The 25,928-nt window shown below is 58.6% G+C and overlaps 6 protein-coding genes and 2 non-coding genes across 11 annotated transcripts; 5 read left to right on the forward strand and 3 right to left on the reverse strand.

The window, feature by feature from the left end:
- Nucleotides 1–1,061: 1,061 nt before the first annotated feature.
- On the reverse strand, nt 1,062–3,167 carry PROCA1 (protein interacting with cyclin A1). The gene is made up of 4 exons (XM_042879952.1): nt 2,987–3,167; nt 1,671–1,803; nt 1,453–1,587; nt 1,062–1,383 (listed from the first exon to the last, which is right to left on the reverse strand). The coding sequence occupies exons 1-4, from the start codon at nt 3,165–3,167 to the stop codon at nt 1,062–1,064; spliced, it is 771 nt and encodes a 256-aa protein (XP_042735886.1).
- A 606-nt stretch (nt 3,168–3,773) lies between these two features.
- LOC122184624 (adenine phosphoribosyltransferase-like) lies at nt 3,774–4,855 on the forward strand. The gene is made up of 5 exons (XM_042879736.1): nt 3,774–3,992; nt 4,084–4,177; nt 4,245–4,391; nt 4,470–4,565; nt 4,644–4,855. The coding sequence occupies exons 1-5, from the start codon at nt 3,825–3,827 to the stop codon at nt 4,769–4,771; spliced, it is 633 nt and encodes a 210-aa protein (XP_042735670.1). The 5' UTR covers nt 3,774–3,824; the 3' UTR covers nt 4,772–4,855.
- Nucleotides 4,824–7,532, reverse strand: RAB34 (RAB34, member RAS oncogene family). Its single transcript, XM_042879735.1, has 11 exons — nt 7,415–7,532; nt 6,727–6,843; nt 6,527–6,618; nt 6,184–6,249; nt 5,983–6,084; nt 5,841–5,905; nt 5,701–5,752; nt 5,508–5,589; nt 5,340–5,430; nt 5,150–5,257; nt 4,824–5,028 (listed from the first exon to the last, which is right to left on the reverse strand). The coding sequence occupies exons 2-11, from the start codon at nt 6,778–6,780 to the stop codon at nt 4,961–4,963; spliced, it is 780 nt and encodes a 259-aa protein (XP_042735669.1). The 5' UTR covers nt 6,781–6,843; nt 7,415–7,532; the 3' UTR covers nt 4,824–4,960.
- Nucleotides 7,533–7,690: 158 nt separating this feature from the next.
- On the forward strand, nt 7,691–10,002 carry RPL23A (ribosomal protein L23a). Of its 2 annotated transcripts, XM_042879753.1 has the most exons (5): nt 7,691–7,792; nt 8,164–8,344; nt 8,641–8,817; nt 9,147–9,216; nt 9,937–10,002. In XM_042879753.1, exons 1-5 carry the CDS (start codon nt 7,768–7,770, stop codon nt 9,949–9,951), a joined length of 468 nt encoding a protein of 155 aa, XP_042735687.1. In that variant the 5' UTR covers nt 7,691–7,767; the 3' UTR covers nt 9,952–10,002. The 2 variants fall into 2 exon arrangements, with proteins under 2 accessions (XP_042735687.1, XP_042735686.1); XM_042879752.1 differs by having other exon boundaries at nt 9,147–10,002.
- Nucleotides 8,471–8,543, forward strand: LOC122184831. The gene has a single exon (XR_006180647.1). It is a non-coding gene; the product is annotated as a small nucleolar RNA Z17 (small nucleolar RNA).
- Nucleotides 9,004–9,071, forward strand: LOC122184829. The gene has a single exon (XR_006180646.1). It is a non-coding gene; the product is annotated as a small nucleolar RNA SNORD42 (small nucleolar RNA).
- Nucleotides 10,003–12,741: 2,739 nt separating the features above from the next.
- Nucleotides 12,742–14,426, reverse strand: TLCD1 (TLC domain containing 1). The gene is made up of 4 exons (XM_042879830.1): nt 14,230–14,426; nt 13,968–14,050; nt 13,751–13,833; nt 12,742–13,448 (listed from the first exon to the last, which is right to left on the reverse strand). The coding sequence occupies exons 1-4, from the start codon at nt 14,424–14,426 to the stop codon at nt 13,053–13,055; spliced, it is 759 nt and encodes a 252-aa protein (XP_042735764.1). The 3' UTR covers nt 12,742–13,052.
- Nucleotides 14,427–15,586: 1,160 nt separating this feature from the next.
- On the forward strand, nt 15,587–25,778 carry NEK8 (NIMA related kinase 8). Of its 3 annotated transcripts, XM_042879781.1 has the most exons (17): nt 15,587–15,658; nt 16,026–16,231; nt 16,405–16,471; nt 16,855–16,934; nt 17,236–17,468; nt 17,806–17,937; nt 18,131–18,339; nt 18,735–18,814; nt 19,363–19,544; nt 19,657–19,807; nt 20,767–20,843; nt 22,024–22,141; nt 22,364–22,514; nt 22,717–22,880; nt 23,089–23,247; nt 23,321–23,479; nt 24,786–25,778. In XM_042879781.1, exons 1-17 carry the CDS (start codon nt 15,612–15,614, stop codon nt 24,812–24,814), a joined length of 2,244 nt encoding a protein of 747 aa, XP_042735715.1. In that variant the 5' UTR covers nt 15,587–15,611; the 3' UTR covers nt 24,815–25,778. The 3 variants fall into 3 exon arrangements, with proteins under 3 accessions (XP_042735715.1, XP_042735717.1, XP_042735716.1); XM_042879783.1 differs by lacking the exons at nt 16,405–16,471; nt 16,855–16,934; XM_042879782.1 differs by lacking the exons at nt 15,587–15,658; nt 16,405–16,471; nt 16,855–16,934 and having other exon boundaries at nt 15,949–16,231.
- Nucleotides 25,779–25,928: the final 150 nt, after the last annotated feature.

Raw genomic sequence — 25,928 nt, forward strand, 5'->3', positions numbered from 1 at the left:
GAGAAGCTGATTTGTGTGAAGCTGATCAAAACAGATACGTCCAGACGTCGCACCCACATAGCAGGCACTGCCTGAGCTCACAGCTCTCACTGCCTGCGAGAGACCCCTGGGCTGGGAGCACGGAGCTGCGGTCCCAGCGGGAGCAGCTGCAGTGCAATGGAGAGATGGTTCTGAACTGGAAAGTTTTCTTTGCTGCACACTTTTCTCCTTTCCTCTTTTGTTAGTGAAGGTTTTCTATGGATGCAGAGCCTTTGTTTCTCCCGGGGCTCCCGGTTCGCCTCCTCTTCGCTAGGAAATGAGCAAGAACCTCAGCCCCGCTTCAACAAAGGGCTTTTTGCATGTAAATGCTCCTGAAGAATGGCAGCAGCACAGGGGACAAAGCAGACACTGAGCCATGCGCTCCCGTTCCGGGGCTGACATCGCGATCTGCAGCCCCGCAAGGGTGGGATGGGGCCTCTGCCTGCCTGGGTGGGGGGCAGCCCTGCTATAACCTTCCGCTATTTTCTTTCTTTCTTTTTTTTATTTCATGAAATTCGATGGCAGGATTCTGACTGGGAGCAGCTCTTTACCGGAGCCATACTGAGGAGGGGCGGGGGGGGGCTGACTGAGTGCTGTCGGCTCCTTTCCGGCCCTCTTTGTTTTTAGTTTTCCCAATTAAAAAGTTCTACTTTTGGGAAACTACCTGAATCCGGCCTGTCTGTGCATCCTGCATCTGTGCTGTGCTCACAGCATCCCTGATGGGGCGGGAAGGGGAACGGCTCAGCCCTGTGCACTGCTGTGACTGCCATCCTCAGAGCCACAACCAGAGCCAGTGTGAGCGATGAGGTGCAGCTGGAGCCCACGTATCTCTTCCTCACATGGCCCTGCAGACCTTGGGTTCTTCCTTGCTGTCATACACCAGGACCAGACCCGTGTGTCGGATGGGCACCGCTGCCCCATATCCCCCCTCTCTGGCCCCGCCGTGGCTCTCGCCCCACAGACCCCCAAGCACTGCAGTGGCTGCTCATTACCCACTTTATTCATTAACACAACCAGGGCCCCCCCCAGGGTGGGCATGGGGCTCACGCTGCCTCAGTGTTGCTTTTCAGCCTCTTCTTTCTGTTCCTCTCCTTCCTCCTCCTCTTCCTGCTGCCCTGTCCCCCTGAGCTGGGGGGAATGGGGGGGATGGATGCGGCGTGGCTCAGCTCCCCAATTCCAGAAGGGCTCTTCTTCAAACTTTTCCCCTTCTTCCTCTTCTCCTTCATCCTTTTCCTCGCTTTCACAGCTGGGGGATCCAGGGGTTCCCCCCCAGGCCACGCCGCCCTGTCAATGAGCTCCCCACCAAACTCATACAGCACCGGCTCCTTGGGCACCGCCACGGCCACCGTGTTGTACGCCCTGCACCTGGGGACAGCGAGACAGCACGGGTCAGAGACAGCAACAGCAGATCCCAAACCAGGGGGTGTCACTCACCACACGTAGAGGTACGGCTGCACGCACTCCTCCTTGTAGGCAAACTCAAAGCACGGCACCTGGATGACGTTGAAGAACGCCTGTCCCACCACGCGCGACGCCGTGTCGTTCACCTGCTGCAGGCACTCCTTCAGCCTGCACCCAAACGAGGGTCAGGAGGGGGAGAACCCCGCTGCCATCCCCCCCCAATCTCAACTATGGGGGTCAGGGCTGCTCACCGGCGGTCGCAGTCGCAGTGGCTGATGGTGTGCCAGCGCAGGTTGCGGTAACCGTAGCGGGAGGTGAAGGGGTGGATGACGTGCTGGCAGTGGTCATGGTCACGGCAGCAGCGGTCGGTGTCACGGTGCTCACCTGTGGGGTGAGGGCTGAGGGTAGGGCTGGGGAGGGGGCTGCGTGCAGCTGGGATGGTGTTGGGATTGGGGATGGGGATGGGGGCTGCGCTGGGTGAGGATTGGGATCGGAAACGGTGGCGGGATGGAAAGGAGCAAGATTGGGGCTGGGATGGGGTCAGAGTTGAGATAGGGTCAGGATTTGGGCTTCAGTGGGATTGGGGGTTGGGATTGGGGCTGAGATGGAATTGGGGATGGGATTGGGACTGCGATGGAGTCGGATAGGGGTTAGGATGGGGTCAGATTTGGAGATGGGGTTGAGATTGGAGCTGGGATGAAATGATGGAGATGGATGTTGTTGAGATGGATGATGTTGAGATGGAGTCAGGGATGAAAAGGGGTTGGGATCAGGGATGGGATGAGGTCAGGAATGGAAAGGAGCAGGACTGGAGCTGGGATGGAGTCAGGGATGAAATGGGGTAGGGATCAGAGATGGGATGAGGTCTGGGATGGAAAGGAGTAGTACTGGGGCTGGGATGGGGTCAGGGTTGAGATGGGGTCAGGATTTGGGCTTCAGTGGGATTGGGGGCTGGAATGGGGTTGGGATTGGGGATGAGATGAAATTGGATAAGGGATGGAATGGGGTCAGAGTTGGGGATGGGATCAGAGCTGGAGATGAGGTCAAGATCAGAGCTGGGATGGGGTCAGGGATGAAATGGGGTTGGGATCAGGGATGGGATAGGGTCACGGATGGAATGGGTTTGGGACTGGGGATGGGTGGCTGGAGAAGCCACATTGGGTAAGAATGGGGATCAGAACTGTACTAGAAATGGCACTGGGATCAGACTGGGATGAATGAGGGCAGGCAGCAGGATGGGGATTGGGACTGGATCAGCACCACCCTGCTGATCAGGATGGAGTGGGTTGGGCTGGGATCGGTCTGAGATGAGCACCAGGATGGAGACCGGGCCGAGAGCAGAGTAAGGACTGGGTACGGAGCGTGTTGGACAGCAGCAGTAGGGGGATCGCTCTGGAGAGGGCTGGGAGAGGAGCAGCACGTGGGGAATAGGATAGCAGAGAGATGAATGGACAGGGACAAAGCTGGGGATAGGGGTGGAGATGGGTCCCCGGTCCTGTGCTGGGGAGCGGAGCAGCACTGGGGGGGTAGGTCTCACCATGGGGTGGGTTTAGGCACAGCTCCTTACCCAGCTGCTCGTAGCTGTCCGCGTTGCTCCCAGCGCCGCACCACAGCGTCCCGGGGTAGGTGAGCCCTCGGCGGGCACGGGGCCGCCCCGACGGGGCCACTGCGGGGCTGGGGGCCGCCAACAGCGGGAGGAGGAGGAGGAAGAGGAGGAGGGGGAGGAAGAAGCAGCGCGGGACGCACATGGCATCGCGGGGCCACCGCTGCTGCGGGGCCGCCTTATAGCGGAGCGCGGCACGGCATGGCCCGCCCACCGCGGGGCGGCACGGCTCGGCTCGGCTCGGCTCGGCACAGCGCAGCATTGCACGGCCCGGCTCTGCCCCGCGGCAGCTCTGTCCATCCCCGTATCCCGGTGCCCGCTCATCAAGGCTGCCAGCTCCCTTCCCCGCCCGCTGCCAGCCCTCGGACGGAGCCCATTTGCAATCAGGACGCGGCGCCCGTCCCGTGGAGCGACGCTTTGGCAGAGCTGGATGGTGCCCGAGTGTGGACGTGTGCGGCCTCGAGAAGTCCTTGTGTTGGCTCGGACCCCAAATGTGCCCGTGGGGCTGCACCCCGAGCACCGCTCTGGCTCCTCCAAACCCCGCACCCGTGGGATGCCCACACAGCTCCCTGTGGGGATGTGCAGGGGGCTGGGGGTGTCACACCGGGACGGCTGTGGGCACAGCTCCCTGCTGGCCCCATCCCAGCTCCCCGCTGTCCGAAGGTGTTGGCGGGGGCCCAGAGCTACGGGGCAGCCCCTGCTCAGCTGTTGCTGTCTGTGACACTCCCCATGACGGTCCCATACTGGGTACGGAGCATGCGTAGGGACACCAACGGGGCAATCGGAGGGGACATTAAACCCTATGGGGTGTGAATTCACCCCTTGGCAAGCCAACAGCACCCTACGCATGGACCTGCGCCACGTCCCCGCTGCCCGGGAGAAGGGCTGGTACCTGGCACTGATGGCCCCCAACACCAAAGGTCCCCACTACGCGTGGCTGGACCCGTCCCGGCTCTACTGCCATCCGCAAGTACCCAGCGACCACACGGGGGGCACCAAGGGGGTGGCACCGGGGGGGGGGGCTGTGGGGACACCCAGCACCTCCATATCTACCTTCCCAGGGCTTGAAGGACTGCGTGACCGATCTGCTGCAACCCTTCCATGGAGATCCCATTGACCTGGTGGCCGGCATCGATGCCATGGGCTTCATTCTGGGTAAGGGGGGGATGCTGGGGGGGTCCCCGATTCTTGTTCCTATGGTGGGTGACAGTGCCATCCCCAGGTGCCGCCGTGGCTGCCACGCTGCATAAAGGCTTCTTGGCCATCCGCAAAGCCGGGCACCTCTGCGTGGAGACGTTGGCAGAGCCCTACACCGACTATTCGGGTCGGGAGAAGGTGATGGAGGTGCGCACCGACACCGTAACACCGGGTGAGCTGAGCCCGTGGGGTGGGCAGTCCTGCAGTGGGGCGACAATGGACGCTGGGATACAGCTCTGCCCGTCCCCAGGTATGCGCATCCTCCTGGTGGATCAGTGGGTGGAAACTGGGGGCACCATGCGAGCGGCCATCCAGCTGGTGGAGCGCCAAGGGGGGGTCGTGGCAGGTAGGATGGGCACCGGGGGGGGGGGAGCAGCCATAGGTGATGCAGGGGCTGACACTGAGCCCTCATTGCATCCCGCAGGCGTCGCAGCCATCTGCATCGAAGACAGCGAGGGAGGGCGGTGGATTCGGGAGCGCTACAAGTGTGCCCACTGCGTGCCCCCCCGCCTGCAGCCCCGCTTCAACCAACACCAGATGGGTTGGGAGTGAGGCTTGGCACCACAACGGCTCTTTCTTCCCACCCACCAGCCCGACGGCTTCCTTAAAAAGCATAAAAAAATCATTTTATTACAACGAAGGCTGGGGGTGTCCCTTCTGGGGGGGTTTGCATAGCTATGGGATGCCCCCACCCGCCAGGGCCGCTGCTCTTTGGTACGGAGATACGGGGTGCTGCGGGGCTCACTGGCAGCATTTGGGCTTCTTGCGGGGTGCTGACAGGTACAGGTCGCTCTCGGTGCTGCCGATGCCTGCAGGATGTAGGGGTTAGGGTTAGGGTTAGGGTTAGGGTTAGGGTTAGGGTTAGGGTTAGGGTTAGGTGGGTGGGTGGGTGGGGGGATAGCCATGGAGGGGGGGTTTGTGAGTACTCACGCACGGCATCGCCGATCCGCCGCGCACTGCCGCGTTCCAGCTCTGCCAACACACTGCTCTCAAAGGTCAGTGCTGCCACACGGAAGAAGAAATCCCTCACGTTCTCTCCTGCCCCATAGAAAAAGACTCCTGAGCTCCAGCGGGGGGTCACCTCGCCCCCATCCCCCTCCAGCTTTGGCCATGTCCCAACCTGTGAGTGAGGACACAGCCCAGAACTCTGCCTGCATCTCCTGGGCCACTTTGAGTGCATCCTTCTCCATCTGGCTGTACTGCGCCGGTGTCTGCCAAGGGAGCAAGGGTGGGCAATGGGGACGGCCCCACGGCACAGGGAAAGCCCACGGGAGGGGGACACACTCACGCTCAGGTCCTTCTTGGAGCCCACCAGGAAGAGGATGACGTTGGAGGGATCGTTCTCCTTCAAGGCATCTGCCAACCACTGCCTGTGGGGCCACATCGCCATGCTGCCGAGCGCTGCCCTCTCGTTTGCACAAAGGAGGTGACACCAACCCCACAGCCACCTCCAGGCCCACTGTATCCCACGTGCCACCTACCGTGTGTGGTCCAGGGATGCCACATCATTGACATCAAAGACGATGACGATGGCTGTTGGGGGGGATGAAGTGAGCTACGGGGACGGAGGTGGTCGGAGGGGACGTGGGGATGGTTGGTGGGGATTTGGGGGGGGTCTCACCTTGTGCTCCCCGGTAGTAGGTGGAGGCGATGCACTTGAAGCGCTCCTGCCCAGCCGTGTCCCATCTGGGTGGGTGGTAGGGGGGGGTCAGCAAGAGCTGTTGTGTGGAAGGGGGGGATGACACAACACCAGTGCTACTCACAGCTGCAGGCTGAAGGGCACCCCCAGCACCTCAAAGCGCTCCATCTCAAAGTCCACCCCGATGGTCGCCTTGTAGTTCTTGTCAAAGGTGTCCTTGCAAAAACTGTTGGCGGGGGGATCGAGCAGGATGAGCGTCAGCCCTGGGAGGGGGGAGGGTCCTCCCACTGCAGCCCCCCCCCGGCATCCCTTCCGTCGGGGTTACCGGTTGATAAGGCAGGTCTTCCCCACCGCCAGGTCCCCCACCACGATGATCTTGGAGATCTTGAAGCTGTGGGAGCACAGACATTGCAGGAAGGGGGGGGGCACACAGTCGGCTCCTGGGATAAGCACCGCTTTGGGGGACCACCCGCACCCCCCTGCAGCACAACACCCCCCATCTCTCCGCCCCTCCCCTCAACCCCCCCACCCCACCCCCCCCCGCCGCATTCCTGTGCCGTGACGCAGCCCTGCAGCGCCGCAGCCACGCGGCGTCTTCCTGCCGGGACCCCCCAGTTTGTGTAGGGCGGACAAACCCATGGACCTCCCCGTCCCCATCCCAGCCTCACCCCACAGTGCCCGTCCGCTGCTCCTGGCAGGCGCTGGTCACACTGGAATGGAATTCGGGGCGGGTGTGCAGGGCGGCCTCCTTCCGAAAGCACTGCGGTGTGTGTTTGGGGGGATGGGGGGGGGGGGAAACAAAGGGGACCCAGTGAGGCTGTGGGTCGGGGAGGCCTCCCCCCCCGGGTGCTGTCCCCTCCCCACTCACCTGCGGCAGATCGGCCACCACTCTGTCCCTGCGCACCGGGGCCAGCACGTTCATGGTGCCCCACGGCCGGAGGGATGGGATGGGCGGGATGGAGCGGGGCTGAGGGAACCGCTAGGCCTGCGGAGATGGGGTGGGACGGGGGGAGCGGTGCTGTGGCTGTGTCCCAGATCCTGATGTCACCACATCCCCAAGTTCTGCTGTCTCCATGTCCCCACGTCCCACTGTCCCCATGTCCCCAAACTGTGCTGTCTCCACGTCCCCAAATCCCGCTGTTCCCCGTATCTCCAAATCCCACTGTCCCCTTGTCCCCATATCCCACTGTCCCCTTGTCCCCACATCCCATTGTCCCCAATTTTCTCTGTCCCCATGTCCCCAAATTATGCTGTCTCCATGTCCCCAGGTCCCATGTCTCACTGTCCCCAAATCCCACTGTCCCTGTGTCTCTAAGTCCTGCTATCCCCAGGTCCCACCATCCCCACGTCCCCAAACCTCACCATCCCCACATCCCCGCAGATCCTGCTGTCCCCGTGCGCCCACGTCCCGCTGTCCCCATGTAAAGCGTCCCGGAAGGCGCCCATCCCCACGTCCCCACCTCTCCCCATCCCGCTTATCCCCACGTCCCCCTGGGTGCCACTCCGGCACACAGACGTCTCCCCGTCCCAGCTGTCCCCGTACTCCGGCGCCGCACCCCGGGGTTTCGCTGTCCCTCCTCCCAGCTGTCCCCTGTCCCCTCCCGGCGGTACCGAGGGGCGATCCCCGTTCCCCCGCCCCTCCGGCTCCGCTCGGTGCTCAGCGCCGCACACTCCGCCCCGGAGGCATCGGCGTCCACGCCCCGCCCCGACCCGGGAGGGAACCGGGACTACAACTCCCATGATGCCCCGGGGGGAGCGATGTGCGCACGCGCAACAGAGGCCCCTCCCCCAAGACTACCCTTCCCGGCAAGCCCCGCTGCGAGACGGAAGGGAAATCTCGCGAGGTTTGGAGCTAATAAGCCCGTGCGGCGCGGCGAGGGAAGCCCCTTTTGGCTCCTGGCTGCCCAAGATGGCGCCCAAAGCGAAGAAGGAGGGTGAGGGCGGGCGGACGTGGCGGGCTCTGAGGAGGGCGGGCGCCGGGCTACGAGGCCCCGCGGGGTGCGGTGGGGCTGTGGAGGTCGGGCTGAGGGGATCGCGGGGTGCTGGAGGGCCGCGGGGCGGCGCTGGTCCGCGGGCACGTGGAGGGCTCGGGGGAGGCCCACAGCGGCCGGCCTGGGCTGGTTACGTGAGGGCAGAGGGGAGAACTCAGCCGGGTTGTTGTGAACGAGGCACTCGCTGCCTGAGGAGCTGTTTGGACACAAATCGCCCGTCGGGGTGCCTCATGAGGAGATGCGGCCCGCTGGGGCAGGCGGAGGGGCTGCTGGGCACGCAGACCTGCTTTGCGCTGACTGAGGTGTTGTCACAGCCGTGCCGCCCAAGACGGAGGCGAAGGCCAAAGCGCTGAAGGCCAAGAAGGCCGTCCTGAAAGGAGTCCACAGCCACAAGAAGAAGAAGATCCGCACGTCGCCCACCTTCAGGAGGCCCAAGACCCTGCGCCTGCGGCGGCAGCCCAAATACCCCCGGAAGAGCGCCCCGAGGAGAAACAAGTACGTGGGGTGGTGGGGCCTGGCAGGGCTTTGTGTGTGGGGACGGCCCCTCTGCGGGTCCCACGGTAAGGCCTTGCCCATGTGCTGCCTTTGGAGCTGAGCCACGTTTTCACTGCAGAGCATCGGGGTGCAAGTGATGATTTCAAGCGACCAAAGCCTGAGAGTTTGTGATTAGAGCTTTTTTGGTAACTGATGTACCCCGGTTACTTCTAGATGATAACTGATATTTTAAAATTCCTGATGCGTACACACAGCTTCTGCAATCCTTTTTTAAGCTGAGGCAATCTTTCTTGCAGGCTTGACCATTATGCCATTATCAAGTTCCCTTTGACCACAGAATCGGCAATGAAGAAGATAGAGGATAACAATACTCTTGTTTTCATCGTCGATGTCAAGGCGAACAAGCACCAGATCAAACAGGCAGTCAAGAAGCTGTATGATATCGATGTGGCCAAGGTCAACACCTTGATAAGGTAAGGGGGAGAGCAGTCACCATTGTAGGAAATTTGGACATGTGTGAGTATGGAATTAAACTCTGTAGTGTTCTCAGTGCTAAAGCTGTGATAAATAAAATCTAATGACTGAACACATCGTAGTGGGAGTTTAAAGTGGTGTTATGTCAGAAAGTTGGCTTCTTCTGGGAGTCCTGCAGGATTTCCGTGCAGATGATGTGAACAATTTTTTACCTCTGAGTAAACTGATGTTTCCAAAGGAACCACTGATGCACACCGTTACAATAGGAATGTGGAATAGGTTGGAGGATTTGTGTGCCTCAGTACTGATGCCTCCTGTTCCACTCTAGGCCTGATGGGGAGAAGAAGGCTTACGTCCGACTGGCTCCCGACTACGATGCCCTGGATGTGGCCAACAAGGTGAGCGATATTTGAAGCTGTCAGCTCCCATCTGCTGCCTCAGATTTGCTGTACCTCCTTCTTGGTGTGTACGTGAGGCACTTGTGCTTAGAGCACGCCAGTGCTGCTGCGGAGTAGTTTGCAGTTAGGTAGGATTGTAGGGTGGTTAAGCAAGAACAAATGCTGTCTGATAAAACCTTGTTCTGCCTGTATGAGGTCAGGGGAGTTAAAGACAGAGCTGCAGTTCTTCCTCTCCTCCAGGGAGGGGCTCCACTCCACAGGGCTGCGTGAATTTTAAAGTACTGAGGAGGATGCAGAAACTGCCTCAGGGTGAAGTGGTGCCTGTTCTAATAGTGTTCACAGACAGAGACGTTGGCAGCGCTCTTCAGAAAGGAGGACGTGCTGTCACAAGCACTGCTAGGGCCTGGGTGAGGGATTGCTGCTGTGCAGGTGGCTCTGCTGCTGGAAATGATCAGGTGGTTTGGTCCTTGATGGCTGTGGGAAGCAGGAGGCTGTGGTGGTAGGTGTTGGAGGTGGGGAAGGTGGCTGTAAGGATTAACATGAGAGTCACAGTGGAGCAGATGAATACATCAGCTGTGTGAGGCACTGGGCGAGTCTGGTAGGAAGAAACCTGTTTCCAGAGGAAGGAATCCTGGGGAGATGCAGCTGTGTCAGTGATGGTGGAGGCTCTGCCTTTCTGCCACCATAACATCTGTTTTAACATCTTTTGCTTCTTTCCAGATTGGAATCATCTAAACTGCATCTACCAAGGACTGTACAGACAGGATAATAAACCCTGTAAAACCACTGAGGGGCTCTTGGTGTTTTGTGACTACGTAGCCCATGCAGGAGAGCTCCCAGGAAACTGTTGAGGCTTCATTTCAGTAAACAGTGTCCCTCCCTCCCTCCTGCTGAGGCACTTGGCAGAAGCTGGCTGCTCTGAGAGGCTCACAGTGCTGGCCCACACCTCACACTTCATTGCTGGGCTCTCCTGCATCACTGACATGTTCTCTGCCTGCTGTGGGTAAACATCAGTGAGCTGGCACTCCCCTGAATTGCAAATCGCTCTGTTTACATCAGTAGGATTTCAGAATAATGCATTTTGCTGCGTAATTATTCATACCTGTTTGTGGTGCTGGTTCTCAGCATCCTCCAGACTTCCTTGTGGAGCGCGCCACAAGCTGCTCAGTGCCCAGGAACAGGCAGGTACAAACTGCAGCAGAATGTGTGCGTGGTTCTCAACTTCTATCACCTGTTAGCTTAGGCTGCAGGTTTCTCTGGACAAAGCCCTCAGGCAAACCCAATCAAGTGCTTAGTGTAGTTGCTTTTTTTCTTTCTTTCTGGCATGATCCATGCTCCCCTCGCTGCAGCATGTGAATCGCAGCCTGCTTTCTCTGACACAGTTCCTGTTGTGCTGCCTGTGACCTTGCTGAGTTTGCTGTCCTCACCAGGGCTGTTTATAGACTAGCTGCTGTTGTTGCCTTGGCAGTCGTTTATTTCCTCAACCAGCTTTTTGGAGTGCTTGGAGAGTCGCAGGAATGTGGAGCACTGGGTGAGGAGGAAGTAGATGGGAAGCGTGGATAAGCCTGTAGGAATACTTAGCATGAAGTGTGTAGTTTGGCTTTAGGGAAGAAAGCTATGACCAAATATTGACTGGGGCAGTTGAATTTTTGGGTGGTGGGACACCAGGTTCCCTTCATGCCTTCTGGGAGTGCTGGAATCCTGAGCTCAGTAGTGGTGAATGGCGAGGGGAGGCTGTTCTGGTTGCCACTGCTTTGGAGGCTGGATAAAGATCTGCTGTGGGCTGAGCTGCACAGCACTGCAGGGACCTGGGTCAGATGTGCTCTTTCGTGGGGCTGGGTCTGATGTTCCTTCTGGCTTTTGGAAGCCACCTGCCTAAAACTCCTGCCTGTGGCCTCAGCGCTGTGGAAAGGGGACAAGCAGCATAAGGGGCTCTGTAGATATTAGCCGAGCCCTGTGCCTCATCTTTAGCTGAGCTGCAGTTACCCCTCTGAGTAAAATGAGTTCTTTTTGGAGAGCCATATCATGGAGTGAGGAGCAGGTATGTGCTGCAGCCCTCCGTGGCCATGTGGAGGCTGGGCTGGGGAGGATTTCACTTCAGCATGACTTGCAATCTGCCCTGACCCTGCCTCAGCTTAGCCTGATGGCTGCATCTAGCTGGCACTCAGTGTGCATCTTCCCTGTGCTTGCTTCTTGCTCTGGGCTGGCAGCCAGCCTGACCCACAGCTGCCCCAGTGCTGTTGTACAGCTGGAGGATAGGGAAAGCTTGATCATCCCTGAGCCTTCTACGCTGCTGCAGTGGTGTGAGGATGGGCAGATCACTGTGCTGGGAGAAGAGAGAGGGGTAAGGTGATCAGGAGGGAGAACAGTAGGAGTTAACTGTGCAGAGTGTTTACAGGTTGAGTTGGTGCTCCAGCTGCAGATAGGAAGATGAGGCGTAGTGGTTGGGATCTTTTAGTGGTAGAGCTGGGACCTGCTGGGGCAGGAAGAGACCCTGCAGCTCAGCTCAGGGCCTGCTTGCTTCTGTTCTGGCACTGAGCAGGGAGGGGGTGAGTGAAGTGGTTGATTTGGAATGTGAGTAGATTCCCACCCAGCCTATGTGTGATCCCACACTTTGCATCTCCCCTCTGGCTGCCGGGCTGCTCCTGCCATGCAGCCCCCTGTGCCAGCTACAAAACCAGTGCCCTCTGGGTGTACCTGGCACTGTGGGGCTTTCCCAGCCATCTGGAGGTGGGCTGAGTCCCCCCTGCTTCCACTCCACCTGCAGCACTGTGTCCACGTGAGCTGGGGATGGTGTGGGTAAGCACTGATCCTGCCTTGGAGCAGGGGTTGGACAGGAGTCCCTCTAAGCCCTGCTGCTTATACCAGTCCAGGGTGATCCTGGAGCTGTCGCATCAGCAGGATTTGCCTTCCTAACACACTGGTTTTCCACAGGACTGCCTGGGCTAGCTTTGGCCCTGCTGCCCTAGAGAGCTGCACCCCTGCTTCCAGAGGGGCTGCTGCCACTGCAGTCAGTCTGGTGTGCTCGTAGGGGGCTGGAGCTGCACAGTGCTGGTGATGGCAACCCCGGGGGGACTGAGTGTGCAGCAATCTTCCAGGAAGAGCTGTGGCCTCACATGGTCTTCCCATGCCAGCTCCACTTCACGTGGCTGCCGGGTGAGTCATGCAGCCCAGCCAGGCTCTGTGCCGCCAGCCCAGAGACAGGAGGGTTGGGGACTGCAGTGGGGCTCAGCACCACTCCTGCTGCCCTCATCTGTGCCCCACGTCCCCACACCTGCTCCTTGCACAGCCCCAGGGCTGAGGGATGTCAAGCACTGAGGGATCTCTGGAAAAATAAATGAACAGAGGGGGATTGGTCTGTGGGAGCGCTAGGACCAAGCATCCCTGGGGGCTCCCTAAACCCAAGTGAGTTGCAGAACTGCATCCTCTCCAGGGAGCTGGGATAACGTCTTTTCCCATGCTCCCACCTCATCATCCTTCCCCCCAGCACCACTCTACCCCACACAAGAGCCAGCTGAGGCATGCTGCGGCAGCAGTAACCAGACCCATTTAATGCACAGCACACCCAACACCACCACGGGTGAGGCTCAGCCCTTCCCTCACAGACGCTCCTGGCTGCGCTGGCGCAGAAGCCGGCTTGGGCTGCAACTCCATCGACCGTGCCCCCAGCTTTGGTGGCATCCCCACGGCTCGGTGAGGCTGTCGGGCTGGTTCCAGCAGGGTACAGCTTATAGGCAGCAGAGCGGGTAAACGCAGAGCCCGCAGCCAAGGAGCGAGCCCTAAGGCACATAGAGCAGGTACGGAGAGCCCCGGACCCCAGCGCGCGTGCGGCTCACTCAGTCAATGAGGAACTTCTCACCATCCACATCTCTCCCAGCGGATCCCTTACGCAGGGAGGGGAAGAAATCAGAGCGCAGGAGGCGGGAGAAATACATGAGGATCATGGCGTCGAGCAGCAGGAGGTTGGCCATCAGGAAGGCGCCCTGGCCCTGCACCTCCACGTAGCGCACGAAGTACCAGGTGAGGTAGGCCTGGGGCGCCAGGCGGAAGGCGAAGTACATCACCAAGTTGACGTACTTGTTGGCCTCGTAGAGCGCCGGGGAAGGCACGTTGCTCATCTTCAGCAGCATGCGGATGGTGAGAAAGATGTTGCTCACCTCCACCAGCAGCAGAAGCATCGCCGCCACCAGGAAGCGGCCCGTGATGATGAGTGAGACGAAGGCAGAGATGGCCTGCAGAGGGGGGCACAGCGAGGTCAGCACCCTACGCCCTGCACGCCTCCCTGTGAGATCCTACAACCCTTACAGCATCCAAGCCAGTCCCAGGAGCTGCTTCCCCCAGGACCGACGGTGCTGGGAAGCTCTGCCCTCCCAGCCTGGCTGTCTCCAGGCGCTGGCAGCCGTTCTGCCTGCTGCCTGCACAACCCACCTGGCAGGCAGGGTGAGGCATGGGCAGAGCTCCCGGCTGGCTGAGCCCTGGGGTGGCATGTCACCTCCCCACAGGGCAGCATCACCTTCCCTACAGCCACACTCACCATGGCATGGTGCACCAGGTACTCCCAGGACGAGCGGGACTGCTGGTTGAAGATGATGTCGAGGCTGTCGTGGATGAAGTAGCCTGCAAGGTAAGAGAAGAGCGGGAGTGAGAAGAGGGAGAAGAAGGGACTCGGGGTGCCTGCAGGGAGAGCTATACCCAGGGGGGTCCCTCCTGCTGGTGGAGGCGTAGAGGCCCCGGACCAAGTGAGCGCTCACCTGAGGAGAAGCAGACCAGCAGGTGCCCTGAGACGCTGTATCCGTCCTGGATGTCGGAGAGCAGCTCCGGGGACTGCCAAAGGCTGCGGGGAGGGAAACGGGGTGAGGCCGAGCGCTGCTGTGGGGGTTCGGCCCTAAGACCCCAGTCCTGCCACGGGGCACAGGGAGGAAGCAGGCGATGTTTCGCACTCCCGGGCTGTGGGAGAGCTGTGCGCGGGCTGCCCACGGCATCACCCCCCGAGCTCCCATCCACCCCCGATACCTGAGTAGGGCCCACAGCCCGGCGAGCACGGAATGTGCGAAGGAAACGAGGAGGTTCCTCCAACGCCAAACGCGCCCGGGTCGGCTCCTCACGGCTGCGGGTCGGGGCAGGGCCAGAGCCGCCCGCCTCAGCGCCCCGAACAAAGCCACGCTGCCGCCCACTAGGGCGGCCGACGGCGCCCGCCAGCCCGGGCCCATCGCGCCCAGCTCCGGGGCACGGCGCGGGGCGCGCGGCGGCGCGGGCTGCCGGGCGCGGGGCGGGGCTGCCAAGGGGCGGGGCCACGAGAAAGAGAGGCGGGGCTTCGCCTGCGGACACGCCCATCGGCAGCTCTGCGCATGTGCGTGGGGATTGCGCGCAATCTGGGCGAGTGGGTGCAGCACACGCGTGTGCAAGGCAGGGGTGGCACGCGGGGTGTTGAAGCGTTAGGTGTGCATGCTGAAACTGATTGCGGCGTCTGTGTGGGCATTGCACGAGTGTGTGTGCAAACCGGGCATTGCACGTGGGGTTTTAAAGCGTGCGTGCATGCTGGATGTTGCTCGTGGACGTATGGAGCGCTATTGCGTGGTTTGTGGTGGGCGTTACACACCTGTGTGTATGCGCTGGGCGTTGCACGTCCACGCTGAGCGTTGCACACACCCACACCACGTGTCAGACTGGGATGCTGACTGCAGGCGTGCGAAGTGCAGCTGGCGTGGGCCCTGCTCGTGTCCCGGGCGCGGTGTGCATGCCCTGGGTGCCCCCCACGAGCAGAGCTCGATGTCGCTAGGTGGCAGCATGGCCCCGTGGCACGGCCCGGGGGTGGCAGTGCTGTCCCTATCCCCCGCCCTGGAGCAGCCGCCCCCCATGCGGCTGCCCCATTCTCGGGGCTGCCCGGCCGTGCTTCGCTGCGGGTACAGAGCTGAGGGCGCTGCGCCCACCCCCTCCCGTTCGTGGCTGACCCCGCGCGGGGTCTCGGCCTCGGGGAGGCCCCCCAGGGCAGCGCCCGCCTCCCATTGTCCCCAGTCATCCCAGGAATGTGGGGAGAAGCTGGGAACGGAGCCAGGGCTTGGGCCTCGCTCCTGCTCACAGCCAAAGCGCTGAACCGAGAGCCCCGGTGTGAGCCCCCCCTGCTGTCCGCACACAGCCGTGGTATCCCGCTCCTAGCTCCGGCCGTGGCCCCCGCAGCTCGCTCGCTGCGTTCATCGCAGGGCTGCGGGTTACAGATTAACTCCCCTCGCCTTTAAGGTGGGGCTGAAGAGGGGCCGCGGCTCCCGCAGACCTGCAAAACACTGGGGGAAGGAGGCGGACGCGCAATGAGTGTTTTGTCCTCTCGCGGCCACCTTAGCGGAACCCGGAAGCGTCTCCATGGAGACGGGAGGAGCCTGGGCCTAGAAGGGGGAGCGATGGAGAAATACGAGCGGATCCGGGTGGTGGGGAGAGGGGCCTTCGGGTGAGGGCAGCCCCAGAGAGCACCGGGCCTGGCGGATGGGGGGGCCTTGCTACTATGGGGGGGGGGAGCAGCGCCGGGCCTGTGGCACCCCCCAAGTGAGAGGCGCAGGCCCTGTTACCATGGCGACGGGGGTGCCTCGGCCTTGTTGCCGTGGCAACGCGAGGGTCAGCCGCTGTGTGGCACCCTGGGGTGGAGGCCTGGCCTTGGCTGTTGCCGTGGTGACGGGGGGGTTGGGGGGTGTATCATACCCTACTCTGGGATGGTAACAGGCCCTGTTACCGTAGTGACATGGAGAGACGGGGGCTATGCGTCACCCAGGGCTGGTGGCCAGGCCCCGTCCCTCCCCACTGAGGCCCTGTCCCTGCAGCATCGTGCACCTGTGTCTGCGCAAGGCCGACCAGAAGCTGGTCATCCTGAAGCAGATCCCCGTGGAGCAGATGAGCAAGGATGAGCGGCTGGCGGCGCAGAACGAGTGCCAGGTCCTCAAGCTGCTCAGCCACCCCAACGTCATCGAGTACTATGAGAACTTCCTGGAGGACAAGGCTCTCATGATTGCTATGGAGTATGCTCCAGGTGGGCCCCATGCACCCTCACGCCTGGCAGTGGCTCCTCAGCAGGTCCAGGGGATGCTGGGCATTCATCTCCTCATGGATCAGGCTGCTTTGGCTCCATGTTGCGCTCTGGGTCCTCAAAGATTCAAAATAAGGCTTTCTTGAGCAGATGTGGCCATTATATTTTTTTTGCAGAAAAGCTTCCGTGGGTCCTGCTGGGCACCAAGTTGGCCATGAACCAAGTGGCTGAGCATTGGCGCAGGTAAACCAGAGATGTGATGGAGTCTCTTTCCCTGGAGATACTCAAAGATGTCTGGACAGTTGTTTCTAGGTGGCCCTGCTTGAGCAGCAGGATGGACTTGATGATCTCCAGAGGGCCCCACCAATCTCAGCCATTCTGTGGTTTTATGTCTTGTGCCTACTCCTAACAGCAATGAAAAGGTTTCTGACACACCTGCTACCATCCACCCTTGGTTTAGGTTTCACTTGTTTGTCAGCTCTTGGCCACGCTGTCAGTCCCACAGCTCTGCGTGGGAAGGTGCAATTTCTGATGAGATTTGCTATGGAGTTTAAGATTGAGATTTGCATGAGGGCTTGTTAAAAGTTTCACAGGAGACCTGCATTTAGACCTACCCTTCTTGACAGGGGCCTCTCAGTGCCACGTGGCCTCTCGGACTGCAAGAATTCTCTTCTGCAGAACAGGCTTATCTTGTTCTGCCATCAAGGTTTGTGTCCTGACAGGGCTCCAGGACCTGTAATTTTAGCGTTCCTTTTTCCTGCTGCCTTTGACAATATGTCAACAGCAACTTCTTTCTCCCTGTGCCTTCGTCCCACCAACTGTGCTGCCATTGTTCTCTGCATAGTCTCAGGAGCACTGGAGGATGTGCTTTGTGTCCCACCATGACATGCTCTTTCCCATGCACTTGTCTTGTTAAGATGCTGCAGCTAAATCCCTTTATTTTGAGGCTGAGATCGTGCTGCCCTGTGCAGCCACCCTTGCTGATATCCCTTTGTTGTTCTTTGCAGGAGGCACGCTGGCAGAGTTTATTCATAAACGCTGTAACTCCTTGTTGGATGAGGACACCATCCTACACTTCTTCGTGCAGATCCTCCTGGCTCTTCACCACGTGCACACCAAGCAGATCCTGCACCGTGACCTGAAGACTCAGAACATCCTCTTGGACAAGCATCGCATGATTGTCAAGATTGGAGACTTTGGCATTTCCAAAATCTTGAGCAGCAAGAGTAAAGCCTACACGGTGGGTGGCCCAGCTTTGCAGGGCAGCTATTTACCACCATGGCAGCAGGCTGGAAACACTGGTCTTGGCTCCATGAAAGTCTCTGGAAAGCAGCTGTGGGCAGCAAGGTTGGAAGTGGCCTACTCTCAGTGGGCTACATCTGTATGACACGGTGCTGCTTTGTTACTGAGGCCTCCAGAAAGGCAAATCATCGTGGTTTTTACTGAGACTGTCAGCCACACAAACACACAGCTCCCCTAAGCTTTGGTTGGTTGTGCTCCGGGCTGTAAACTGAGCCTTCCTCCTTCCTCCTTCTTACCTTTCATGGCTTCATGGTAGATTTATCTGTCTCATCTAGGTTGTGGGAACTCCATGCTACATCTCCCCAGAGCTCTGTGAAGGGAAGCCTTACAACCAGAAGAGTGATATCTGGGCTTTGGGCTGTGTGCTCTATGAACTTACCAGCCTCAAGAGGGCTTTTGAAGCTGCGGTAAGACAAGACAGAGTTTACATGTAGTGCAGAGAACTGTGGTCTCTTTCAGAGGCAAAAATACGTGCTTGGATCACTCTTCTCTCTGAGCCTGAAGGTGTGAAGGCAGAGGGCAGCACTGAAGACATCTTGCCCCTTGGTCTTGTTTCTGATTTCCCAGCCATTGTATCTCTCTCTTTTGTTTTCTGTTCAGAATCTTCCTGCCTTAGTATTGAAGATCATGAGCGGGACGTTTGCCCCAATATCGGATAGATACAGCCCTGACCTGCGCCAGCTCATCCTTAGTATGCTCAACCTGGATCCTTCCAAGCGGCCTCAGCTGAATGAGATTATGGCCCAGTCCATCTGCATTCGCCCCCTTCTGAACCTCTACACCGATGTAGGAAGCGTTAAAATGAGAAGGCAAGTGATACTGCCACACTTGTCTCCCTTGGGAGGGACTGCCACGGCTCACAACACGTCAGACCAGCTCACTGTCTATGCTGTAAACTCCAAATAGAGTGCTGACCCTATGCTGGGTTACCAAATGTGCAGCTGCTGCAAGCCGAGCCTGGCTCTGTGGCTTGTGGCTGCAGCAGGTGTGGGCAGCAGTAAACTGCAAATGGAGAGTTGTGAGCTCAGGGGGAAGAAAATTGACACCAACTTCCCTTTCTCAGGTGGTTTAAAACACCTGCCAAAGGCAGTTCTGTGAGTTGGTCAGCTGTGGCTTTGCTGTAGCTCTGCCTGGTTCTGCGATACAGGGCTCTGCAGGACCTCTGGGCTGAGCTGACAGTAAGGACTGGATTTTGGTTTGGCAGGCCTGAAAAGCCCTTGGCTCCAGTGCAAACAGTGACACACAGCCGGACGGGGGGACGAGTGAGCAGTGCCAGGCCCAGGGGTGAGTGCTGGCACAGGGCCTTCAACACAACTCCCATTTGGAAGGACCCTCTCCATTGGATGACAGGGAGTTGGAGAGGTGTTTGGAGAGAAGAAGTTGAGAAATATTGCCTTCCATGAGCACTGGAGGAGCCCCCAGGGACCTCAGATCTGGGGACCAAACAGCAGTCTTTCTCCAGCTGCTTCTTTAAGGTTTTGACCCTTTGAATCAAGTTTCTGCAGTTTCTACTGTAAAGGCTGGGAACGAGCTGAGGAGGGTGCCAAGGGAGAACCTCTCTGAGCAGGGCAGTGCAGCTGGCATCGGTTAACAATTAGCTAGAGTTGTTGTAATGCTGCTCCCCTCAGCTCTGGGATAAAACACAAGGGGCTGTTCCCTCAGCCCTGGCACTGAGCTCCCCAGCAGTCCCGTGCCAGCCTTGGACCGGTGCTCTGAGCTGGCCTGGCCCTGCTGGCAGCCCAGCAGCTGCGCTGGCACCCAGCAGGATGGTGGCTTTATCTTTCTGTGGGAGGACAGTTAACAATCTGCTCTGATTCCTGTTTGACCCACAGGTGTTCGAGGTGGCTCAGCCAGGACAGGCATCCCTCCTCCCCTGTCGTCCATCTACACGTGGGGCAGTGGGATCACCACCCCGCTCCGTCTGCCCATGCTGAACACCGAAGTGGTGCAGGTGTCTGCTGGCAGGACACAGAAGGCTGGGGTCACCAAATCGGGGAGGCTTATCATGTGGGAGGTGAGTAATGGGGGACGTGGGACAGGCAGCTGTGGGAAGGTGTTTATCTTAGTTCTCACACGCAGCCCTTGCTGCACCGAGGCACAGGAGCTGGTCGGTTTCTCTCCTCCAGGCTCCCCCGATGGGTGCTGCAGGAGGCCCTTCTCTGCCAGGAGCCACTGAGCAGCTGCAGCCTCAGTTTGTATCCCGCTTTCTGGAGGGCCAGTCTGGTGTGACCATCAAACACGTGTCCTGCGGGGATCTCTTCACTGCCTGCCTCACAGGTGAGCTGCTGCCTTGGGAAGTTGTGGAAGTGTCCCAGTGTGACAGCCTGGGATACCTGTTCAGAGAGGAACCCGAGAGATGCACTGGGCTGAGATGAAGTGAAGACCTCTGTGGCTTGCAGGCATGATGCCATGCTGCTCAGCTGGGTCACAAAGGTCAGTCTGGTATGGGCAAGGCACAGACAGACACCTTCTGTTCCTTGTCCTGCTAGCAGTGGTGTCTCTTGAAGCCAGAACTGGCTTGCACAGTGGGGCCTGCAGTGCAAGGAACGTTTGGGAGACTCAGCCTTTCTCTGTCACATACTCTGTGAGTGTGACACGAGCAGTGATTAATGGTGACTGGCACTGCAGCAAGAAGGCAGCATGAATGGGTGCCTATGAGCTCCTGCAGCCTCTGCTGCAGGAAGGCAGGGTCTGAAGCCCTTGAAGAGTCGGCCAGAAGCTGGCTGGGAGCAGAGTATGTACACAAGCCCAAGGCTGTGCTTGGGGAGCAAAGCCCTCCCAGGGGTCCTTTGGGAGCCCTGTTTGCCCTTCTGCTGGAGGTCGGGGCAGTAAATGACAGATATGCAGATGGCAGACTTCATAGGTGTCTGTTTGTCCTTCCTCTGCATGGCATTTCCTGCTGCTGCTCTGCTGGACGGCTGCTTGCTGAGCACCCTATGTATTGAGCACCTTGACAGACTGTGGAGTTTGCAGCTCCTGAGTACACAGCTGCCATAATGTTATCACAGGGCTTTCCTGTTATCAACTGATGTTTGTTTGGTGAGGCGTTGTGGTGCATCGAGGCTGCTGCTCTCTGGAAGTTTGTTGAAGGCCTTGGGGGGCCCCCCAGCAAGTTATGAGTCACAGTGGGTCCAGGCAGAGCCTGTCCTGGGATCCATGGCCAGCCCTGTGGGCTGTGTGTGTGCCTTATGGGGCGTCACGTGTGCCAGTAACACGGCTTCTTTCTGCCTTTCCAGACAGGGGGATCATCATGACTTTTGGCAGTGGCAGTAATGGCTGTTTAGGGCACGGAAACTTCACGGATGTCAGCCAGGTTTGTTGTGAGGGTGCTGGGCGTGCTGCTCCCCCAGAGTCAGAGGATGGATTGTGCTTTAACCGCCACGTGAGGCAGCTCGTCCCAGCTCCAGGGTGTGCATCCCAGGCGTGCTCTGGCATCCGACCCCCCTCCCCCTTCTCTCCCTATCACTGCGGGTTTTAAAAGGCCCAACCGGCCTCCCCCTTTCTCTGTGGGGGCGCCCCCCCCCCCCCCTACACAATGATCCCTTTGAGTGTGGGGGAAGTCAAGAGCTGCCTTGTGGTTGCTGTTGGCAGGCTCCCAGCTTGGAGCCTGCCTCCAATCACACACCTGCCTGCTTCACTCTTGGCCTGCAGCTGCCGGGGTTCACTGAGAAAAGTTATTTTTCAAAAGAGCCAGTATTTAAAGAAGAGCTGTGTGCTTCCGATTGGCTTGGAGCAGTGGGGCTGAGAGCCCGTTGCTCCTTTCCAGCTTCTTCCTCTCCTGCCCTCGGATGTGACAGCAGCCGATGGCTGCCAGCTGAAGCCTAGGGACTGGTGCCATTTGTTTCTGTGGTCAGCTGGCTCATTTGTGCCTGCTCTGTCCAGAGCAGCTCAGTGTTTAATGCTGGGGGACACCAACTGGGAGTTGCAGCCAAGTCCCAGCAAACGGCGCTTTTCACTTGAAGAACATAATGAGATTGAGGCTCGATGTGGCGAGGTGTCAGATTTAACAGCAGGTCACAGCAGGGGCTGGGCACAGCGTGGAGATCCTGGTCTCTCCACACCCTAATGAATGTGTAGCTGGTGGCTCACAGCTCCTCTGCGTGAGAGGAGCCAAATGCATCCTGCACCAAGCCCCTGCCTGCTCAGAGCGTGCGTTAACCGCCCCTGGCACTCCCCCAATGGGCAGGGGGGCAAATCCCAACCCTTCAGCTCTCCAAACCATGGTGCTGGCTGCTTTCTTCCGCCCTAGAGATGTTTGCATTATCTTTTGTGCTGCGTGCACGTCGACTCTTTAAAAAAAAAACACACACACACAAAAAAAACCCCAACCCTTTGAAGACTGTTCAGAACAAAAAATTCTCTGGTGTTTGTGTTGGATGAAAACTGGGATGCTGCCAGTGCTGTGCTGTGCTGGGGGGGCAGGGTGGGAGGGATGGGAGCAGGCAGGCGGGCTGGGAGGTCTCGGCTAACGGCTGCTGCTCTTCCCCTGCCAGCCCAAGATTGTGGAGGCCCTGCTGGGCTACGAGATGGTGCAGGTGGCCTGTGGTGCATCTCACGTCCTGGCAGTTTCCAATGAACGGGAGGTGTTTGCCTGGGGCAGAGGGGATAATGGTAAGAGATGTCTGCTTAGCAGAACAGGGCTAATGCTTTCCATCACGTTTCCATGCTTCTTGCTGGCCCTACTTGCCTGTGATTCTCTCCAGATGTGCCAGGCTCGGTGGGTCCCTGCCACTTCAGTGCAGATCAGGTCCCTGCACTTTGGGTTTTGCTGCCTTTCATGGTGGCAGGTCCCAGAATGAGTTCTTGGAGACAGCTTTGTGTTTTTCCTGCCAGGTCGGCTTGGGCTGGGCACCCTGGAGTGCCATAACTCCCCCCAGCAGGTAGCAGTCCCAGCAGAGCATGAGGCACAGAGGGTGATCTGCGGCATCGACTCCTCCATGGTCCTCACAGTGAAGAACCAGATTCTTGCTTGTGGGAGCAACAGGTAGGGGAAATGAGGATCTGTGAGAGCTCAGAGCCTGCCTGCAGCTTCCCCAGACCCCTCCTGTGTCTGTCACTGAAGCAGGAGCAAGAGTCTCTAGAAGGCATTTCTGTGAGATCCTGCTCATTGCTGGGGCTGTAGTTATGCTAAAGCAGGATTTGATGTTGGATTCAGCCAGTTCTGAGCCATGCTTTTTTCTTTGCAGGTGTAACAAGCTGGGCCTAGATCGGATCAGCTCAGCAGAGGAACCTTCCCCAGAGGAGCAGGTAGAGGAGGCCACCGTGTTCATGTGTGCCCAGTCAGCCCCCTTGAACCAAGAGCCAATTGTGTGTGCTGATATCGGTACAGCACACTCAGCTGCAGTCACAGGTGTGTGCCCAGATCCCTGAGAAGGGACTGCATTTTCTCCCTCCTCCTCCTGCTTCCCTTTGCTGTAGGTAAAGAGCTGAGAGAGGCTCAGTACACCCTGCTCCCAGTTTTGGAGCACTGTGGAGCAGGATGCTCAGCATGATAGAGAGAAAAGGGGTTTCTGTGCATCCTTGGGTGACATACGGTTGTTTCTCTCATCTCTCATCAGCTTCTGGCCACTGTTACACCTTTGGGAGCAACCAACACGGGCAGCTGGGCACCAACTCCTGCCGCAACAGTCGTGTGCCCCACCTGGTTGTGGGGCTCCAGGCCATGAAGGTTGCTGTGGTAGCTTGTGGGGATGCCTTCACTGTGGCTATTGGAGCAGGTGAGGCTGAAGCTCCCGTGTCCTGGTGAGGGCTGCAGGAGCTGTGTGTGCAGCAAGCTGTGTCCCTCTGCAGATGGTGAGGTGTGCACCTGGGGGAAAGGAGCCAGGGGACGCTTGGGCAGGAAGGATGAGGAGACAGGAACGCCACGGCCTGTGCAGCTGGAGGAGACACATCCATACGTGGTGACCTCTGTAGCCTGCTGCCATGGGAACACGCTGCTGGCTGTAAAGCGTGAGTAGGGGGCTCTGCTACTGAGATTCCTGCTGTGAGGTCCCAGCCAGAGATGATGCTGTACCGAGTAACCCTGGCACACAAGCTATGTGTTATTCTAGTCCATCTAGAGCTGTAGATGAGCAGAAATAACTTGAAGCACATCAACATTCCCCTTCTGCTATACAGGGCTGTGACACTGCCTCTTCCACTGCCCTGGGGGAGCAGAGAGGCAGGCTCACACGCTACCAGACGATGGGGGGTGGCCAGACTGCAGCTGGTGGGGAGCTGAGATGCTGACTGTCCAGCGAGTAGCCAAAAAGAGCAGCTCTCTAATTGCTGCTGCTGAAATAGAAGCTGAGATTTGAGGCGTCATTTTGGCTGCTGGCTCTCCGTTGTGGTTTGGAAAAGATAGCCATGGTTTTGTGGTTCCTCTCTGCTCGGGCCAAAAGTAGCATCCTTGCGTGGTTAAAACGTGCCCATGGCATGACCTGCCCTTCCGTTGCCTGGGTGTGAGATGGGAGCCTGGCCCAGACTGCTGGAGGGGGGCCTTTCTTCCTCCTCTGTTGGTCTGATTATGGCCTCTGCACTGGGCTGTGGGATTCCAGTCCCAGCCCACTTCAAGGAGGTTAATTACGCCCTGCAGGGGAGGAGGCCCGGCTGACTGCCCCAGCACAGTGAAATCGGCCCTGCTGAGCCCTCACGTGATGTGTGCTGCCACGGAGGGGACAGGGAAAGGCAGAGTCTTGGGGCAGGGTGTTTGTTGTGGGAATAAAAGTGTTTTGTTCTTGCAGGAAGGCTGCGAGCTGCAGTCCCCTTCTGCTGCTGGAGTGGCTCTGCAGCTGGGCTGTGAGCTCCCACCTGCAGCCCTGCAGAAGCAGGGCTCCAAGTTCTCATATTGGGCTTCCACGCAGCTCGGTCTGCCTGGAAACCTCTCCAGAGTGAGCAGAGTGGCACGTTTGGTCTTACTGCCACTTTGAGCACCGACCAGGAGCTGGCAGGGAGTGCTGGCACTGGGAGCTGAGCTCCACCTTTGGGGCTGCACAGCGCTTTCCTCCCGTGCAGCCAAGCACTGTTTGTGAGTGGCTTGGACTGGTGCCCTCTTTATCGTGGGGCCACTGCTGCACCTTTTTCTCAACCCCACTGCAAACACAGGCCTGGAATAGCTGGGAGAAGCTGGAGAGGAGGAGGATGGTGCAAACCCCAAGATATTTTAATCCCTCCTGCTTGTGCTCTGTGGTGTTGTTTGGTTTGTTTTTTAATGCTACCACAGGGGCAACAGGACAGAGATTGCATTGCTCATCTGTTCCTGCCTTTTGTGTTTCAGCTGCCGTGGAAGAGTCACCACCTCAGTGAGAGGGATGGCATCCAGCCTTGCCATACAGCTGCAGGCTCCTGTTGCTGCACCTACTCCCCAGATTCTGCTGCACAACTGGGAGCTCTCAGCTCTCGTGGGTCAGTGAGGTTTGCTGTGGCCCTGAAGTGCCTGTGTTCGGTGGGTCTCTGGGCTGTTGGAAGGTGCAGAAGGGCTCTCCTCTGCCGCTGGTGATGAGCACAGAGGTTGTTTTTCCCCGTGGAAACTCTCTGGTTACAAAGCCCAGGCTGACAGCTCGCTGTCTGAGAGAGCTGTCAGCCTTTGCAGCAGTGTCTGGAGTTACAGCCCCAGGCGCTGTGCTGGGTGACTAAGAGCAAACCTCTTTTCTAATTAGACAAACCAGTCCTTTCCCATCCCCCTTGCAAGCATTTTGCCCATTTGTTGAGCTGTTCATCACTCTTCCAAGGGTCCTGCCCTGCACGGCTGGCCTAACACCAGGCGAGCAGCCTCTCCTTGTGCAGCACGGCTGCTCCCCCAGTGCTGCCTGAGGCTCTCCAATTACAGCCTCCTGCAGCCCCAGGAGCCCAGCTGAGCATCCTCCAGCTGATGTTTGTCCTCAGGCCCCTTAAATCCTGCTGCTGCCTGGCTCCAGGCCCAGCGAGTTCGAGGCAGCAAAACGCAGCGAGCGCTTGTCTCTAATTGAAGTTTTTGAACCCAGATCTCAACAGGGAGATGATGAGTTTCCACCAGGGATCCTCTCTGCAGGCAGGAGGGGGCATATCACTGTACCACAGCCAGGAGTTACCTTTTTTTAATCACCAGAAGGGTCGTTTCCTTTCTTGCTTTTATTCCCCCCCCTTTACTGTGTATATATTTTTTAACATCTGCCCCGGGCCATTTTCTGATGAGTTTCTGTCTCTGATCTGACATTGCCTTTCACATCCATCTTTGTGCCGCTGCCAATCCGTTGTGTATAAAGTCAGTGCTTTCATAAGCTGGCTGAGATGGAATCTCTCTAATTATTTTTGTGATCCTTTCCTGTCTTCAATGAGGGAAACCTTGTCAAGCTCTGGTAGGTGCCGACCGATCCCTCTGTCATGTGGAAGGTAATGAATTTCTGCAGCTCTCCTGCTCTCTCTGCCTCCCAGGCTCTGG

This window comes from Lagopus leucura, unplaced genomic scaffold (assembly GCF_019238085.1).
Source record: "Lagopus leucura isolate 7727_CA_CO unplaced genomic scaffold, USGS_WTPT01 Super-Scaffold_100024, whole genome shotgun sequence".
In the NCBI taxonomy this organism is placed as follows: domain Eukaryota; kingdom Metazoa; phylum Chordata; class Aves; order Galliformes; family Phasianidae; genus Lagopus; species Lagopus leucura.

Bases quoted from the DNA above. Each gene is read 5' to 3' on its own strand.
- PROCA1 (XM_042879952.1), bottom strand. From the start codon at position 3,167: ATGTGCGTCCCGCGCTGCTTCTTCCTCCCCCTCCTCCTCTTCCTCCTC. The intron at 1,588-1,670 runs GTGAGCAGCCCT...GTTTGGGTGCAG, and splicing joins CACTGCGACTGCGACCGCCG to GCTGAAGGAGTGCCTGCAGC. The intron at 1,384-1,452 runs GTGAGTGACACC...CGCTGTCCCCAG, and splicing joins CAGCCGTACCTCTACGTGTG to GTGCAGGGCGTACAACACGG.
- LOC122184624 (XM_042879736.1), top strand. From the start codon at position 3,825: ATGGGGTGTGAATTCACCCCTTGGCAAGCCAACAGCACCCTACGCATG. The intron at 4,392-4,469 runs GTGAGCTGAGCC...GCCCGTCCCCAG, and splicing joins CACCGACACCGTAACACCGG to GTATGCGCATCCTCCTGGTG. The intron at 4,566-4,643 runs GTAGGATGGGCA...TGCATCCCGCAG, and splicing joins CCAAGGGGGGGTCGTGGCAG to GCGTCGCAGCCATCTGCATC.
- RAB34 (XM_042879735.1), bottom strand. From the start codon at position 6,780: ATGAACGTGCTGGCCCCGGTGCGCAGGGACAGAGTGGTGGCCGATCTG. The intron at 5,906-5,982 runs GTGAGTAGCACT...CCACCCACCCAG, and splicing joins GTGCCCTTCAGCCTGCAGCT to ATGGGACACGGCTGGGCAGG. The intron at 5,258-5,339 runs GTTGGGACATGG...TCTATGGGGCAG, and splicing joins GGCTGTGTCCTCACTCACAG to GAGAGAACGTGAGGGATTTC.
- RPL23A (XM_042879752.1), top strand. From the start codon at position 7,768: ATGGCGCCCAAAGCGAAGAAGGAGG. The intron at 7,793-8,163 runs GTGAGGGCGGGC...GTGTTGTCACAG, and splicing joins GCCCAAAGCGAAGAAGGAGG to CCGTGCCGCCCAAGACGGAG. The intron at 8,345-8,640 runs GTACGTGGGGTG...TCTTTCTTGCAG, and splicing joins AGCGCCCCGAGGAGAAACAA to GCTTGACCATTATGCCATTA.
- TLCD1 (XM_042879830.1), bottom strand. From the start codon at position 14,426: ATGGGCCCGGGCTGGCGGGCGCCGTCGGCCGCCCTAGTGGGCGGCAGC. The intron at 14,051-14,229 runs GTATCGGGGGTG...CCCTCCCCGCAG, and splicing joins GGGCTGTGGGCCCTACTCAG to CCTTTGGCAGTCCCCGGAGC. The intron at 13,449-13,750 runs GTGAGTGTGGCT...CCCCCTCTGCAG, and splicing joins ACCTGGTGCACCATGCCATG to GCCATCTCTGCCTTCGTCTC.
- NEK8 (XM_042879781.1), top strand. From the start codon at position 15,612: ATGGAGAAATACGAGCGGATCCGGGTGGTGGGGAGAGGGGCCTTCGG. The intron at 18,815-19,362 runs GTGAGTGCTGGC...TTTGACCCACAG, and splicing joins GAGCAGTGCCAGGCCCAGGG to GTGTTCGAGGTGGCTCAGCC. The intron at 23,480-24,785 runs GTGAGTAGGGGG...TTTGTGTTTCAG, and splicing joins CACGCTGCTGGCTGTAAAGC to CTGCCGTGGAAGAGTCACCA.